At 52.7% G+C, this 13,339-nt stretch overlaps 1 protein-coding gene across 3 annotated transcripts in view; it reads right to left on the bottom strand.

Annotated features, from left to right (window-relative positions):
* The window catches only part of SLC52A2 (solute carrier family 52 member 2), a 20,467-nt gene continuing 7,128 nt past the window's right edge, over positions 1–13,339 (bottom strand). For 2 of the 3 annotated variants that reach the window (XM_035124637.3, XM_035124635.3), the window contains 5 exons: positions 9,385–9,480; positions 7,764–7,902; positions 5,330–6,191; positions 4,058–4,181; positions 1–2,999 (listed from right to left, as the gene is read on the bottom strand). In XM_035124637.3, the coding sequence (XP_034980528.2) occupies positions 2,787–2,999; positions 4,058–4,181; positions 5,330–6,191; positions 7,764–7,893 (1,329 nt within the window). In that variant the 5' untranslated portion in view covers positions 7,894–7,902; positions 9,385–9,480 and the 3' untranslated portion in view covers positions 1–2,786. Of the gene's footprint in view, positions 3,000–4,057; positions 4,182–5,329; positions 6,192–7,763; positions 7,903–9,384; positions 9,481–12,279; positions 12,339–13,339 lie in introns of all 3 variants that reach the window. The other variant, XM_088676438.1, reaches the window with a different exon arrangement.

Below are 13,339 nucleotides of genomic sequence, written 5' to 3'. Positions count from 1 at the left end.
TAAAGCCTGACTCTGATTCATTTTATTCATTTAAAATGTATTATTCATTTAGGCAATTTATACTTTCTTTGCAAAAGTTTTTACCCCATCCACATTAAGGAAAAAAATATATTCCAGTCGTGTGCAGCATAAGAAAAACAGTAAAATTACATCCGTAAAAGAAAAGCATCACATTACCAAATAGATATATAAGCTTCAGATTTCCAAGATCTCGAAGTGCTTTATAACATCCTAAAAATATCGCAAATACAAAATAGATCTTGTCCAGGCATCCCCAAACTTTGGCCCTCCAGATGTTTTGGACTACAATTCCCATCTTCCCCGACCACTGGTCCTGTTAGCTAGGGATCATGGGAGTTGTAGGCCAAAACATCTGGAGGGTCGCAGTTTGGGGATGCCTGATCTTGTCTTTGGTCCCCAGCCCCGCTCAAGGCAGCTTACAATGAATGAAACCGTCCGTGACAAGAAGATAGCCACTCGGATGATCTTCTTGAGGTTCAATGCTGTCCAGGGCTTGGCAACGGAAGGTTTAAGGGAGACCTAAGGGAGAGTAGCATCCGTGACTGGCGGCTGAGTGTGCCTGGGGCCTGTCCGCAGTGGCTTCCATCCAGCCAGAGGGGGAACCCCAGGAAGGACCCCAGAAAGGAACTGGCAGGGAGTGGGGGCCCTTCCTGCATTTAAGGGCTTCGGGTTAAAATAAATAAATAAACAAACCAGCACGTTCAGTTGTGGCCAAAAGCCAGGGCAGATCTTCCAAGGACTGGCAAACCGTCCTCAGGTCGAGAAGTCCCCTTTAACCAACTGGCTGCTGCTGTTTTCTGAGCCAGGTGAACTTCCCAAAACGCCGTGCCGGGCAGCCCCACGGGCGACGGAGGCCCTGCCAGAGCCGCTGCCAGGCTGGCTAGGGCTTACTCAGTGTTAATTAGCCGACCAGTGCAGTTCAAGGCAGCGATCCTAAACCCTCTTTCCTGGGAGTAAGCCTCACCAAATGCAATGGGACTCGCTTCCAAGAAGACCCGTGCAAGTTTGCACTGTAAGTGCCGTTTTACTTAAAAGCCAGTTGTCTCCTGCTTTGCTTCGGACTGCAGCTGATGCAAAACTGAGAGACTTAACTGGCACAGCTCTATGAGATCGCAAAACGTTGGGTTTGAAAGGTCCGCACCAGGGCTCATTCACTACGGAGCCCAATTCAAGGGGCCGACACTGGTTTATACTGCTCTAAACGGCCTCGGACTCAACTATCGGAAGGAGTCCAGCCATATCCTTGTCCCTCTCATGAGATGATTAGCTACCAAGGAGGCCCTTTTCTTTAGCCATGCCATCGCTCCGAGCTCTGCCCAAAGCTGGGAAAGCGCTAACTAGGCTTTGGGAAGGAGGGGGCAGGACACTTGGACCCTTTGGGAGCCCTCACGCCTCCTTCCCAGAGCCCAGCGCCTCCCTTGCCCAGCTTTGGGGAGGCGGCACAAGGGCTGCAGGTGGGCACAAAAAATGCCTCAAGGGCCGCATGTTGGTCTGCCCTGTTCTAGCCCTTCTAGAGTCACAGGGAAATATGAACAAAGGACAGCCTCTCTACCTGAGACTAACATAGAACAGGCCTGAGGGGAGGCTCCATAATTCTGGGGGTGGGCCACTTTCAGCAAATTCAAGTTCCCCGCCCTGGGACCTTCCTGACTTATTCTGCTCTCTGCTCTGCCTTCCCTGAGAGTCCCAGCCCTCTGTTAGCGGTCCCTCCTGCTTCATTACAGTTAGGCCACCTTTTCCCCAAGGAGCTCCAGGTAGCGTTCATTCTCCTCCCCATTTTATCCTCACAACAACCCTGGAAGGTAGGCTAGGCTGAGAGGCAGGGGCTGACTCAGTAAGGCCACTCAGTAAGAGCTCCATGGCTGAGTGGGGACAAACTCCCAGGTCCAACACTCTTGCCCCCCCCCCCGTTTAGTGTAAAACCTCAACAGCAATTGTGCAGATTTTGCACAGAATGCAAGGTAGGTAAAATGTGTCTCGGTTACCTAATTTATTTCTGGGTGTCACTGGGTGGGTGCTTTGTGTTAAAAAGCCAATGGAACTGTAGCCAGGCCATCTTAAAAAACAAAAGTATTCCTGACTGCCCCCACTTGCCCCCTGAAGCCAGTCGCCAGTCACAGGGTGGTGCCCCTCCCTCTCTCCCTCCTCACTTCCACAATGCAGCCCACCTCCCCCCATGGCAGCCTGTTGTCCGCCCCCCCCCCCGCGAAGACACCATTCCCGAGAGGTTCAAGGGGCCTGGATCACCAACAGGGAGGAGGCCTGCAGAGTTAGTGTGGGGGGGGGAGTGTTTTGGTCCCAGATGGGGGGTATAGAGCTTGGTTCTTAAGGCATGGTGGTTAAGGCCTCTGTGTCTGTAGCAGCACCCCACCCTCCTAAGCATGTGGCCAAGCAGCCCCTCAAGGCAGGAAGCTGCTACCTGGACTGCTGCCAGGGAAGGATGACCCTCCCCCCCTCCTCAGAGTCATCCTGGGCTTCTGCCCCAAGATGGTTCAAACTAACCCATGATGAAGAGCAGAGGAGAGAGGGGCTGCGAGCAAGCAAGGGGGTCTGTGCGCTTCGCCCCTAAGTCTCTCTCCTCTGCCTGGGGGGAAACAGCACGAAATGGTTCAACTGGCAGTGCTGGAGGGGAGCCAGGAAGAGTAGACATGTCTCCCCCCCCCTGCAGCCAGGACTGCTCCCCCCCCAAGTGCTCACAGCCCTGGAGAGAGGCGGCCCAGGGTGGCTCCTCGGAAGCATCGCCTCCCTGCTCTTCCTCCTTGCCGTCACAGCCTGCAGTTGTCCACACAGTACTTCCCACTGGAGAAGAGCTGGTAGATGCTGGTGAGGGGGAACATGACCAGCGCTCCCAGCAGAGAGCCCGCCTGGATGATGGCGCCGCACCAGACCAGGGCGGCGTGGCCAGCCTCGTGCAGCAAGCTGCCAATCACCACCTTCAGGTAGGAGAAGAGGCCCATGAAGAGGATCCAGGAGATCACCTGCCGAGAGAAGAAACCCTCCGCTGAAACAGCAGCAACACCTGGGCAGCTGAGGAGGGGAAGGCAGAGGACGCGGGGCGGGCTTGGGTTGGGGCTCACCGTTTTGAACCGCTATTGTGACTTGGGGGTCGGAGCTCACCCTTGTTTTGGTGAACAGAGGAAGACTCCCCCTGGGGGCAATGCTGCGGCCACTGCAGCCTGACCTGGAAAAGGGCCTGCGGAAGAACCTGCAGGATCTGCTCCTGGCCAGGGGAAGGGTATGGACTCAGCCACCACCGCCGCCACTGAATCATAGAATCATAGAGTTGGAAGAGACCACAAGGGCCATCCAGTCCAACCCCCTGCCAAGCAGGAAACACCATCAAAGCATTCCTGACAGATGGCTGTCAAGCCTCTGCTTAAAGACCTCCAAAGAAGGAGACCCCACCACACTCCTTGGCAGCAAATTCCACTGCCGAACAGCTCTTACTGTCAGGAAGTTCTTCCTAATGTTTAGGTGGAATCTTCTTTCTTGTAGTTTGAATCCATTGCTCCGTGTCCGCTTCTCTGGAGCAGCAGAAAACAACCTTTCTCCCTCCTCTATATGACACCCTTTTATATATTTGAACATGGCTATCATATCACCCCTTAACCTTCTCTTCTCCAGGCTAAACATACCCAGCTCCCTAAGCCGTTCCTCATAAGGCATTGTTTCCAGGCCTTTGACCATTTTGGTTGCCCTCTTCTGGACACGTTCCAGCTTGTCACTATCCTTCTTGAACTGTGGTGCCCAGAACTGGACACAGTACTCCAGGTGAGGTCTGACCAGAGCAGAATACAGTGGTACTATTACTTCCCTAGATCTAGATGCTATACTCCTGTTGATGCAGCCCAGAATTGCATTGGCTTTTTGAGCTGCTGCATCACACTGCTGACTCATGTCAAGTCTGTGGTCTACCAAGACTCCTAGATCCTTTTCACTGCCGCAGCTCCTCCTTGGGGGAAGGAGCAACATCCTCACTGCCCCCCCCCCTGTGCCCAGAGATCAATAGCTCAGCCAGGGAAGCTGCCATACTCACCACCAGAGCAGCTCCTGCAGGGCTGCCTACCAGGGGAGGGCAGGGGCTGAAGGCCGCCAGCACCATCAGATAGGCTCCAAAGACACACCCCACGGCAGAGATGATGCCCAGACCCAGGGACGACCTGGCAGGAGGCAGAGAAGCAGGAAAGCACTTGACACCTGGAGCAGCTGCTGCAGAGAAGATGGCTTGAACTCAAGCACCAAGTTTCGCTCTCCCTGTCTCCAGGGACACATACTCTCCCCCCCCAGATTTTCCCCTGAAGTCAGGAGAAATCTCGCCAGCGGCGAAAGCAGAGCCTTTCCCCACTGAAACATTGGCCACATGCTGCCTCCTTGTGGTCCAGCGGGGCACCATCGCCCTACAGAAACCTTCGGGGTTTGCAAGTTGCTCCAAGAATTTCCCTCTAACTTGGGAGTAATTCCCCTATTTCAGGGCCAAACTGCAGCCTTGGGCCGGTAGGCATTGGAAGCAGGACTGCAGGGCAAGTCTAGCCCTTTGCCCCCCCCCCAGCACAGCCCCGAGCCATTCCTCACCCCAGAGGTGTTACAGGCCAAAGTGAGGAAATCTTGTGGGCCTTCTTCTCAACTAGTCATGGTATAGCATGACCAGATAATACAGATAAGCAACTTCTAGCAGCTGTCATACCAGGAAGTGGTGTGTGTGTGAGAGAGAGAGAGAGGGGGGGGGAGATAATCATTTGAAGCAGAAAACTGTGTTGGGACTGTTGATATAATTGGTCCATGTCTTAGAATCCTAGAATCATAGAGTTGGAAGAGACCACAAGGGCCATCCAGTCCAACCCCCTGCCAAGCAGGAAACACCATCTTGATCAGCCCCCCTGCAACGCCTGGGTTCTGTTCAGGGTTATCACGCCAGATGCCCCAAAGGGCCTAAGCAGGACCCCTCCGCCTTGAGCAGCACTGGCAAGAGGGAGAGGGATCTGCTCAGAGGAGGAGATGAAGGTGACATGCTGTTTGGTTCAGAAGAGCATGGCGAGCCAGGGGGGTAGTGGATCTCTCTTGTATCTTCTAAGACCAGAAAAACTCTATTACAGTAAATTAGTTCACGCTGTACCAGCATCTCTTAGAATGTGGCTTGGGCATTTGTGCTTGTGCCATGAGGCAAGGGATGAGAAACAGCCCTGCCTGATAGCTGCCTGTTTTGTGGGAAATGAAGGCGGCTGCTGTTCCTGCTGGGTTCACAGCCAATGGCCCAGCGGCCCCCGTCCCAAGGGGAGCCCCCAGCCCTGCCCAGCTTTTGCTCACCCACCTGCACAGCAGGAACATAGCGGTGAAGCAGGCCACGGGGTTGGCAATGTTGCTGAGCACCACGGACAGGTGATAGGCCATGTCCCCATAAGGCAGGCAGGAGTAGCTCTGGACGGAAGGCAGGACTCCATTGGTCAAAGCGTTGGAGACCCCCAGGAGCACCAGCAGGTAGACGTTTCTCCCCGTCCAGAAGGTGGAAGCCGGCTGCTTGGCGGGCTCTCCGGCCGCAGCATCCTCTGTGACGTGCTTGGAGGCGGGCACGCTCTCGGACTGCAGCGGGAAAGACTCCTCCGTCTTCACGCTGTCCTGGGAAGAGCTCTTCTCCTCCGCAATGCCGCTGCGGCTGTGCCAGAGCACCAGAGCCACAAAGGCCAGCGCGGAGACAACCAGCAGGGCCAGGAGCAGCCAGAAGTAAGTGGTGGCCGAGAAGTTCTCCTCCAGAAAGTGCGGCTGGGTGCCGTTGGTGCCATTCCGGCACTCCAGCTGCCCCACGCCCTGGCCCAGGGCAAGCACGCAAGGGAAGAGGGCGCTGAGGCCCTGCCCAATGAAGAAGGTGCGGATGTACAGCTGGGGAAACTGGTACATGAAGGGCAGGAAGGAGACGTTGGAGGTGCAGCACACCAGGGCCAGCAGAAAGGCCAGCACCAGGAAGGCCAGGCTGTGGGGCTCACCGGCTACCACCACAATGCGGCTCCAGAAGAAGGCCAGGAAGAAGGCCGCCACCACGGCCAAGAGCTGGATGCCGTGGATCAGCCAGCGCTCCTTCAGCCGCCCGGGGGCGAAATGGTGAGCCAGGGTCACGCTCACGGGGCCCACGTTGCCCAGGGCAATCAGGACGGTCAGGTAGGCAGGCAGGTTCCAGCCTGGGAAGAAGAAGCTCCATTAGGTGACTTTGGCTATTGCATCATCCTCTCCTCTCTCTGCAGCTGAACTCCTGCTCTCCAGTCATTCATCAACTGACACACTTATTGCCCCCCCCCCACAGCTAGAACTCTGCAGAAGCCCATCCACGGCCATTCAAGGAGGCAGTGCAAGGCCAGGACATTTGTAGCAACACGTGGAGAAACATTCTCCTTTTCTGCTGGAATTACAGGATGTCCCCCGACCCAGCCACGAAGGGCCGAGCAAAATAAGGGAGCAAGAAAGGCCTCCTTTGTCTCCCAGGCCCTGCGCCCCCCATGAAGGAGCAAGCATGATGCCTCCACAGAGACGCTGGGCAGGGCAGCTTCTGCCGAGAACAAAGAGTTCTCACAAAGAAGGGCTTATCACAGGGAACCTCCCTGCCTTATTTTGTTTTCTAAAGGAAAGCAGTATTTATCCCCTCCCTTCCCCAGGCAAGACGGCAAAGAACATTCTTGTTTTATTGCAATCACTGGGTTCAGCGTGTGCAGCTTGTGAAGGAAGGAGGGGCCGCCATGGAGACGACTTAAGGCCCTCAGCCTCAGCACTCGCTCCCAAGGGTCTGCTGGATGCGGTCACTGACCCACCTAGACCAGCATCCTGTTCTCACAGTGGCCAATCAGGTGCCCCAAAGGGAAACCAGCAAGCAGGACCCAAAGGCAAGAGCAACTCTCCGCCCTGTGCTTTCCAGCCATTGGGATTCAGAAGCATTGCTTCTGCTCCGACTGTGGGAGCCGAGCTGAGCTGTCCTGGCTAGGAGCCACCCTTCGCCCGCTCCTCCATGAGTGTCTCATTGTCTTCTAAAGCCTTATCGGTTGGTGGCCCCCACTGCCTCCTGTGGGAGGGAGTTCCACAGTTTAACTACGCACCGAATAAAGGAGTACTTTGATCTGTCCTCAATCACCCAACTATCGGCTTCCTTGGATGCCCACGAGTTACAGCGTTACGTGAGGGAGGGAGGGAGGGAAACCTTCCTCTATCCACTTTCTCCATGCGTGCAGAGTTTTAGAAGCTTCTATCGTGGTGTCTCTTACACACACTGTGTTTGCGTGTCTTTAAGAGGAGGAACCCGCCCCAAGTCTTATGGCTTGCATGGAGGCAGCCTCGGGGAGGGGACTTTTCAGAAACATGACAACAGCAGTTTCTGGTGCCTCTGAGCATCTGCAATTGAGGTGCAAAGCGAGAAGCTGGCTCCTTTTCCACAGGGGGAGGGGAAACACCTAGAACATCTGCTTCCAGGTCTAGCCAAAGTGGGTGGGGCCTTGCCCTTGGCCTCTAGAGCCCAGCAGGGGCTGCAGCCTGTGGAGCCTCCTCAGGCAGGACACCCAAGCCCCTCCCAAGGCCAAGAAAGAGGGGGCCTTGGCCAGCACGCCCCTCCAGGCCCTCCTTCTTTGTCCTGCCCCTCAAGAGCTTGGCTGATCCCTCTCGCCCCTTCCTGCCTCCCCACAGGAGCCGCTTCCTTCCTGTCCTGCTGCAGCTGAAGCTCCTTTCCTCCCGCAAGAGAGGCCAGCCCGCCCCCAGCCCCTGCTCCTCACCTTCCGGCAGCAGCTTCACCACCACGGGGAGCTCCACCCACAGGGAGTTCACGGAGACCCAGGAGCCCATCCCAAAGAGGGCCACGAGGAGGTGGGAGACCACGGTCTGGCTGCTCAGTGAGGCCGACATCCTCTTTGCCTGGCGAGAGAGAGAGGGAGGGAGGACAGACAACTCAGTGGGCTCCTCACCTTCACCTGCAAAGGAATTCAAGCTTGCGTAACCTTCCACATACACCCCCTTGTGTGCCATCCTGGCCTCGCTGGTCCCGCCCCTCCTCCTGTTCTCTCCTCACTGGCAAACACTAGAGCAGCCACCCCAAGAGGGATATATTGGAGCAGAACCCCCACGGGAGGGCATGTTCTGGTAACCTCTTGGCCAGACGATTGCAACACGCCCTGGAAGATGACCCGGAAGCTGCAGGCGGTGCAAGATGTGGCAGTCAAGATGCCGACAGGTGCCACACAGGGGGCTCATAGGTCCCTGATCTTTAAGGATCTGCAGCGGCTGACTGTTTGCTACCAGAGCCAATTTAAGGGGTTGATGCTGGAGTTTAAAGGAGTTCATGGCGGGTTGGGACTGAGTGCCTCTCCTCTAACCTGCCGACCTGCATGCCTTCAGGTCTGCAGGAGGGACCAACCAATATAGTTTCGCAGGTAGGAGCTCGGAGAAGGGCCTCCATGGTCATGGAACCCCAGGGGTGGCGTTTCCGCCTTGTTGTTTTTGGAGTCAGCATAGGACGTACCTTCCCTTCCTGGCATTTGGGGAAGGCTGAGCTGAAGAACTGCTCTCTTCTAGTGCAAGATTGATGTATTATTATTATTATTGGCATACCACCCTATAGCCACAGGTCTCAGGGTGGTTCACAAGATCCATTACGCGTGTGTCATACTTTAAGCTTTAGAATCATAGAATCATAGAATCAAATATGGCTTGACATATGGCTGTCAAGCCTCTGCTTAAAGACCTCCAAAGGAGGAGACTCCACCACACTCCTTGGCAGCAAATTCCACTGCCGAACAGCTTTTACTGTCAGGAAGTTCTTCCTAATGTTGAGGTGGAATCTTCTTTAACTTTAGTTTATTGTTTTTTAAAAGAAAGTAATTCAGCTGTGTACTGCCCTGCAAGACCTCAGGTTGAAGGGCAGGTTATGAATGGAGTGACTAAATCTGGTAGCCTCAGCCATGCTGAAGGGAGCTGCAGTCCAAAACATTTGGAGGGGATCAGGCTGGGGAAGGAAGATTTAGGCAGCGTTTCTCAAACTTTGGTCTCTAGCTGTTGTTGGACTACAACACCCATCATGCCTCACTAGCAGGACCAGTGGTTGGCCATGGTGGGAGTTGTAGTCCAACAACAGCTGGAGACCCAAGTTCGAGAAGCACTGACTTAGAGTGCAAGCTCCTTGGGGCAGAGCCTCCCTCCCTCCAAGCACACAGCTTTATGCTGCAGTATGCTGTGTGAATCCCTCCTGCCTGCTTGCACATAGGATACTCAGAGGCCTGCAGAATGCCTGGCAGGGCACACTATGCCCTGCTTCAGGAAGCCCATGCGAGCCTGCTCTGTGGGGACAACTGACTTTTGGAACCACGAGGAATGGGAAGTCAAGAGCAATGCAGCTTTTACCTTGAGTGAAGACAGCCAGTCCGGGAATCTGAAGCAGGGCTGTATCTTGCAGCATAAGCAATGCCAGGAGACTCTATTGGGCAACGCTAGCCATCCCTAGAGGGAGGGGAAAATGCACCTCTATTTAATCAGATGCCCAATGCTCAGGTGATGATAGAAAATTTCCAAGGAAATGAATGCAATTTAGACAAGAATTCTCCCTTGCCTGCAGCTGCACTCTGAACCCAACATTAAGAGGTGGCGGCGTATTCTACTTTTCAAGAGCAGTTGTTTGAAAGAGCAGAAGGCCACAACCAGAGTGATACTATCAAAGCTCAGGTAGTCAAAATCTCCCTCCTTATCTGAGCAAAACCACTGGACACAAACACCAGCTTCCAAGTAGTACTTCTGTCTTTTCAAATATGTTGCTGCATGTACATCACTTACATTATTATTATTATTATTATTATTATTATTATTAAACAAAAGATGATGTGCTGGGAATCAGCTGGTGTGCAGAAAGAATCAGAGACAGGCAGTTAGCGGCTCTCTCTTTAGTGTCCTTCCGTGGTCAGCGGGGGGAAAGATGGAGATGGTCACCTGGGCAGGAGGCTGCATGGCCAGAGTAAGGAGGGCTCCAAGTCAGAAGACTGCTCTGAACTGCTGAGTCGGCTCTTGAAGGAGAAAGGCTGCCCAGTGGCTGCCTGGGAAAGGAGCAGCCGAGCCCTTTGTGCCCGCGAGGAAGGGAGGGCTCCTGTCCTTTGCTGCCTGGCTGGTCTGACCCGTTGGGTCACCCACGGCAATGAGCTGCTCCAAGCCCTCCAGCGAGTCGAAAGAGGCAGGCGGAACATAGGAAGCTGCAGTCTGCCTGGCTCAGTTCTCTCGCCTACGCTGACTGGAAGCTATGGCTCTCTAGGATTTGAGGCGCTCAGCTCTCTTGGTCCTCCTTAGAGATACCACTGGGATTTGAAACCGGGACCTTCTGCACGCAAGGCAGAGATGCTCTGGCGCTGAGCTATGGCCCTTTCCCATCCGGAAGGTGCCCTCATTTGTTGGTTGGTGCACCGTCATGGTTTCTGGTTTGGATGTGTCCTCTTCCTCCAGTGAATTGCAATCCTGTGTGCCTCTCCCTCTCTTTCTCCCTTTCAGACACACACTCACGAGTTTCCCCTTTGAATAATATTTAAAAAATAAGAACTGAGAAGATGGCTTCATTTTTACCGTAAGGTTGTAGTGATCAAACACCCTGCATTTAGTTACAGGAGTGAAACATTCATAGTTGAGAAGTTCAAAAAGCCTCAGATCATAGAATCATAGAGTTGGAAGAGACCACAAGGGCCATCCAGTCCAACCCCCTGCCGAGCAGGAAACACCATCAAAGCATTCTTGACATATGTCTGTCAAGCCTCTGCTTAAAGACCTTCAAAGGAGACTCCGCCACACTCCTTGGCAGCAAATTCCACTGTCGAACAGCTCTTACTGTCAGGAAGTTCTTCCTAATGTTTAGATGGAATCTTCTTTCTTGTAGTTTGAATCCATTGCTCCGTGTCCGCTTCTCTGGAGCAGCAGAAAACAACCTTTCTCCCTCCTCTATATGCCATCTTTTAATATATTTGAACATGGCTATCATATCACCCCTTAACCTTCTCTTCTCCAGGCTAAACATACCCAGCTCCCTAAGCCGTTCCTCATAAGGCATCGTTTCCAGGCCTTTGACCATTTTGGTTGCCCTCCTCTGGACACGTTCCAGCTTGTCAGTATCCTTCTTGAACTGTGGTGCCCAGAACTGGACACAGTACTCCAGGTGAGGTCTGACCAGAGCAGAATACAGTGGTACTATTACTTCCCTTGATCTAGATGCTATACTCCTATTGATGCAGCCCAGAATTGCATTGGCTTTTTAAGCTGCTGCATCACACTGTTGGCTCATGTCAAGTTCATGGTCTACCAAGACTCCTAGATCCTTTTCACATGTACTGCTCTCAAGCCAGGTGTCTCCCATCCTGTATTTGTGCCTTTCATTTTAAGATCATTTTAAGCTAAGCCTCTGCACAGAAATGCAGCACAAAACAGGAATCTTCCCTGCCCACTGACCCCCTCCTGTGCCACCCCAAGGAAACAACCTTACCTTTGAGGAGGGTGTGGAATCAGCAACAAAGAGACAAGAGAGGCGTTTCTTGACTTTCCTTATCTAGATGTGATGCTCCTAAGCATAATTTTCTAGCAAGGAGCATGAAATTGTAAATTCTCTGCCAAGGAGCATGACATTGCAGATTTCTCTGCAACTCTGTTCCATGCAACTGACTAGCAGCTAATGATCTGTTATGTATTATATGGGTGGAAATCATTAAGGGTGCCTTACTTGGAAATATAACAGGCAGAGCAGTGGTTGTAGTGAACTTTACTTCTGAAATATGGCACTTAATGGTGCAACAAACTAAAGAGGAGCTGCAATTCCCCTTAATTACATGCATAGGCATCACTACAGGATATGCTAACATGCAATGACATGATGTACAATTAAGTTCAAACCCTCTAGGTAAGCCTAGTAAATAACCTCACAAACTTTACTAGCCTGGTTTTTTTAATTCACTAGAGACTGCTTGCAGCTGGCAGAGGAGGAACATAGATAATAATAATAATAATAATAATAATAATAATAATAATAATTTCTACCCCACCCATCAAGCTGGGTTTCCACAGCCACTATGGGCAGCTTTCAACAAAACATTAAAAACAGAACAAAACTTCAAACATTAAAAACCGAGCTGCATTTTGATGCTGGGTTTTCCTTCTCCAGTTTCTTGGCAGAGGAAGGGCAGGGAGTTCCTTTCCTTCTCCATTTACTTGTCTGTATCCAATTTCTGGCTTCCGGGCTTTTGCTTAAAGACAAGGTGGCTGTAGGGTTTGCCTAACCTCTGGGTGCAGGGGTGGGAAGCTGATCTGGTTGATAGGCGAGGGTCAGATTCAATAATCTGTGATTAAGAATTCAAGCATGGTGATTACCACGGGGCTGGCAAAGAGCCCTGCTCGATGCTTTGAAAAGCCTCTGACCCAGTGGGCTTGAAGGCACCACTATCAGCTGATGGGCTTCAAGCCTGCTTTATGCAGTGACTGGCTGTGCAATCACGGGGAACGCGATGAAAGTTGTGGGACGGGTGGGCATGCTTTGGGGGAAACAGTCTTGGGGGACAAACTGGGACTCGTGTGAGACCACACTTGGCCTGGGGGCTGGAGGTTCACCACCCCTGTCGGATGACATCCTTCTGAATAAAAGACAGACAGACTAAACGTCTGGAAAGCAAGCATTGTGGACCTGAGTTTATATCACTTTGCCATGCACTCAGTATTTGATTTGATCTTAAAGGCCTGTGGCATCCTGAGTTCTGTCCTTAATGTCAGGAGCTTCCAGTTCTGTCTGCCAGAAAAGGCTATAGGCTGCTGCAACTGGAGTTTCTCCTAAGCCAACAGCCCCCTCCCCCAGCATTCAGTGCGTACATGGAGAGGGAAATATGCAGGTAACCTTGGAAGGGACAGCACATAGAAGAATCCCAACCAAGCCCATGAAGAGGCGTGTAGTGGTGATTGGGGATTCCCTACTGAGGGGTACAGAAGCAGTGATCTGTGGGCCTGACAAGATGTCTCGAGAGGTGTGCTGTCTACCTGGGGCCAAGATCAAAGATGTAACAGAACGGCTGCAAGGAATCATAAAACCCACCGACAAATACCCCTTCCTTTTGGTGCATGTGGGAACCAATGACACTGCAAGCCATAGCTTACAGAAGATCAAAAATGATTATGAGGCTCTGGGCAGGAAGTTGAAGCAATTAGATGCACAAATTGTCATCTCTTCTGTCCTCCCAGTTGAACGACATGGCCCAGGGAGAGAGAGAAAAATAGGGGAAGTGAACAACTGGCTTCGCAAATGGTGCAAACAGGAACGGTTTGGATTCCTAGATCACGGTCTGCAGTTTCT

Source organism: Zootoca vivipara, chromosome 8 (assembly GCF_965207765.1).
Source record: "Zootoca vivipara chromosome 8, rZooViv2.hap1.1, whole genome shotgun sequence".
Classification (NCBI taxonomy): domain Eukaryota; kingdom Metazoa; phylum Chordata; class Lepidosauria; order Squamata; family Lacertidae; genus Zootoca; species Zootoca vivipara.
This window is presented reverse-complemented; position numbering and strand designations above follow the sequence as displayed.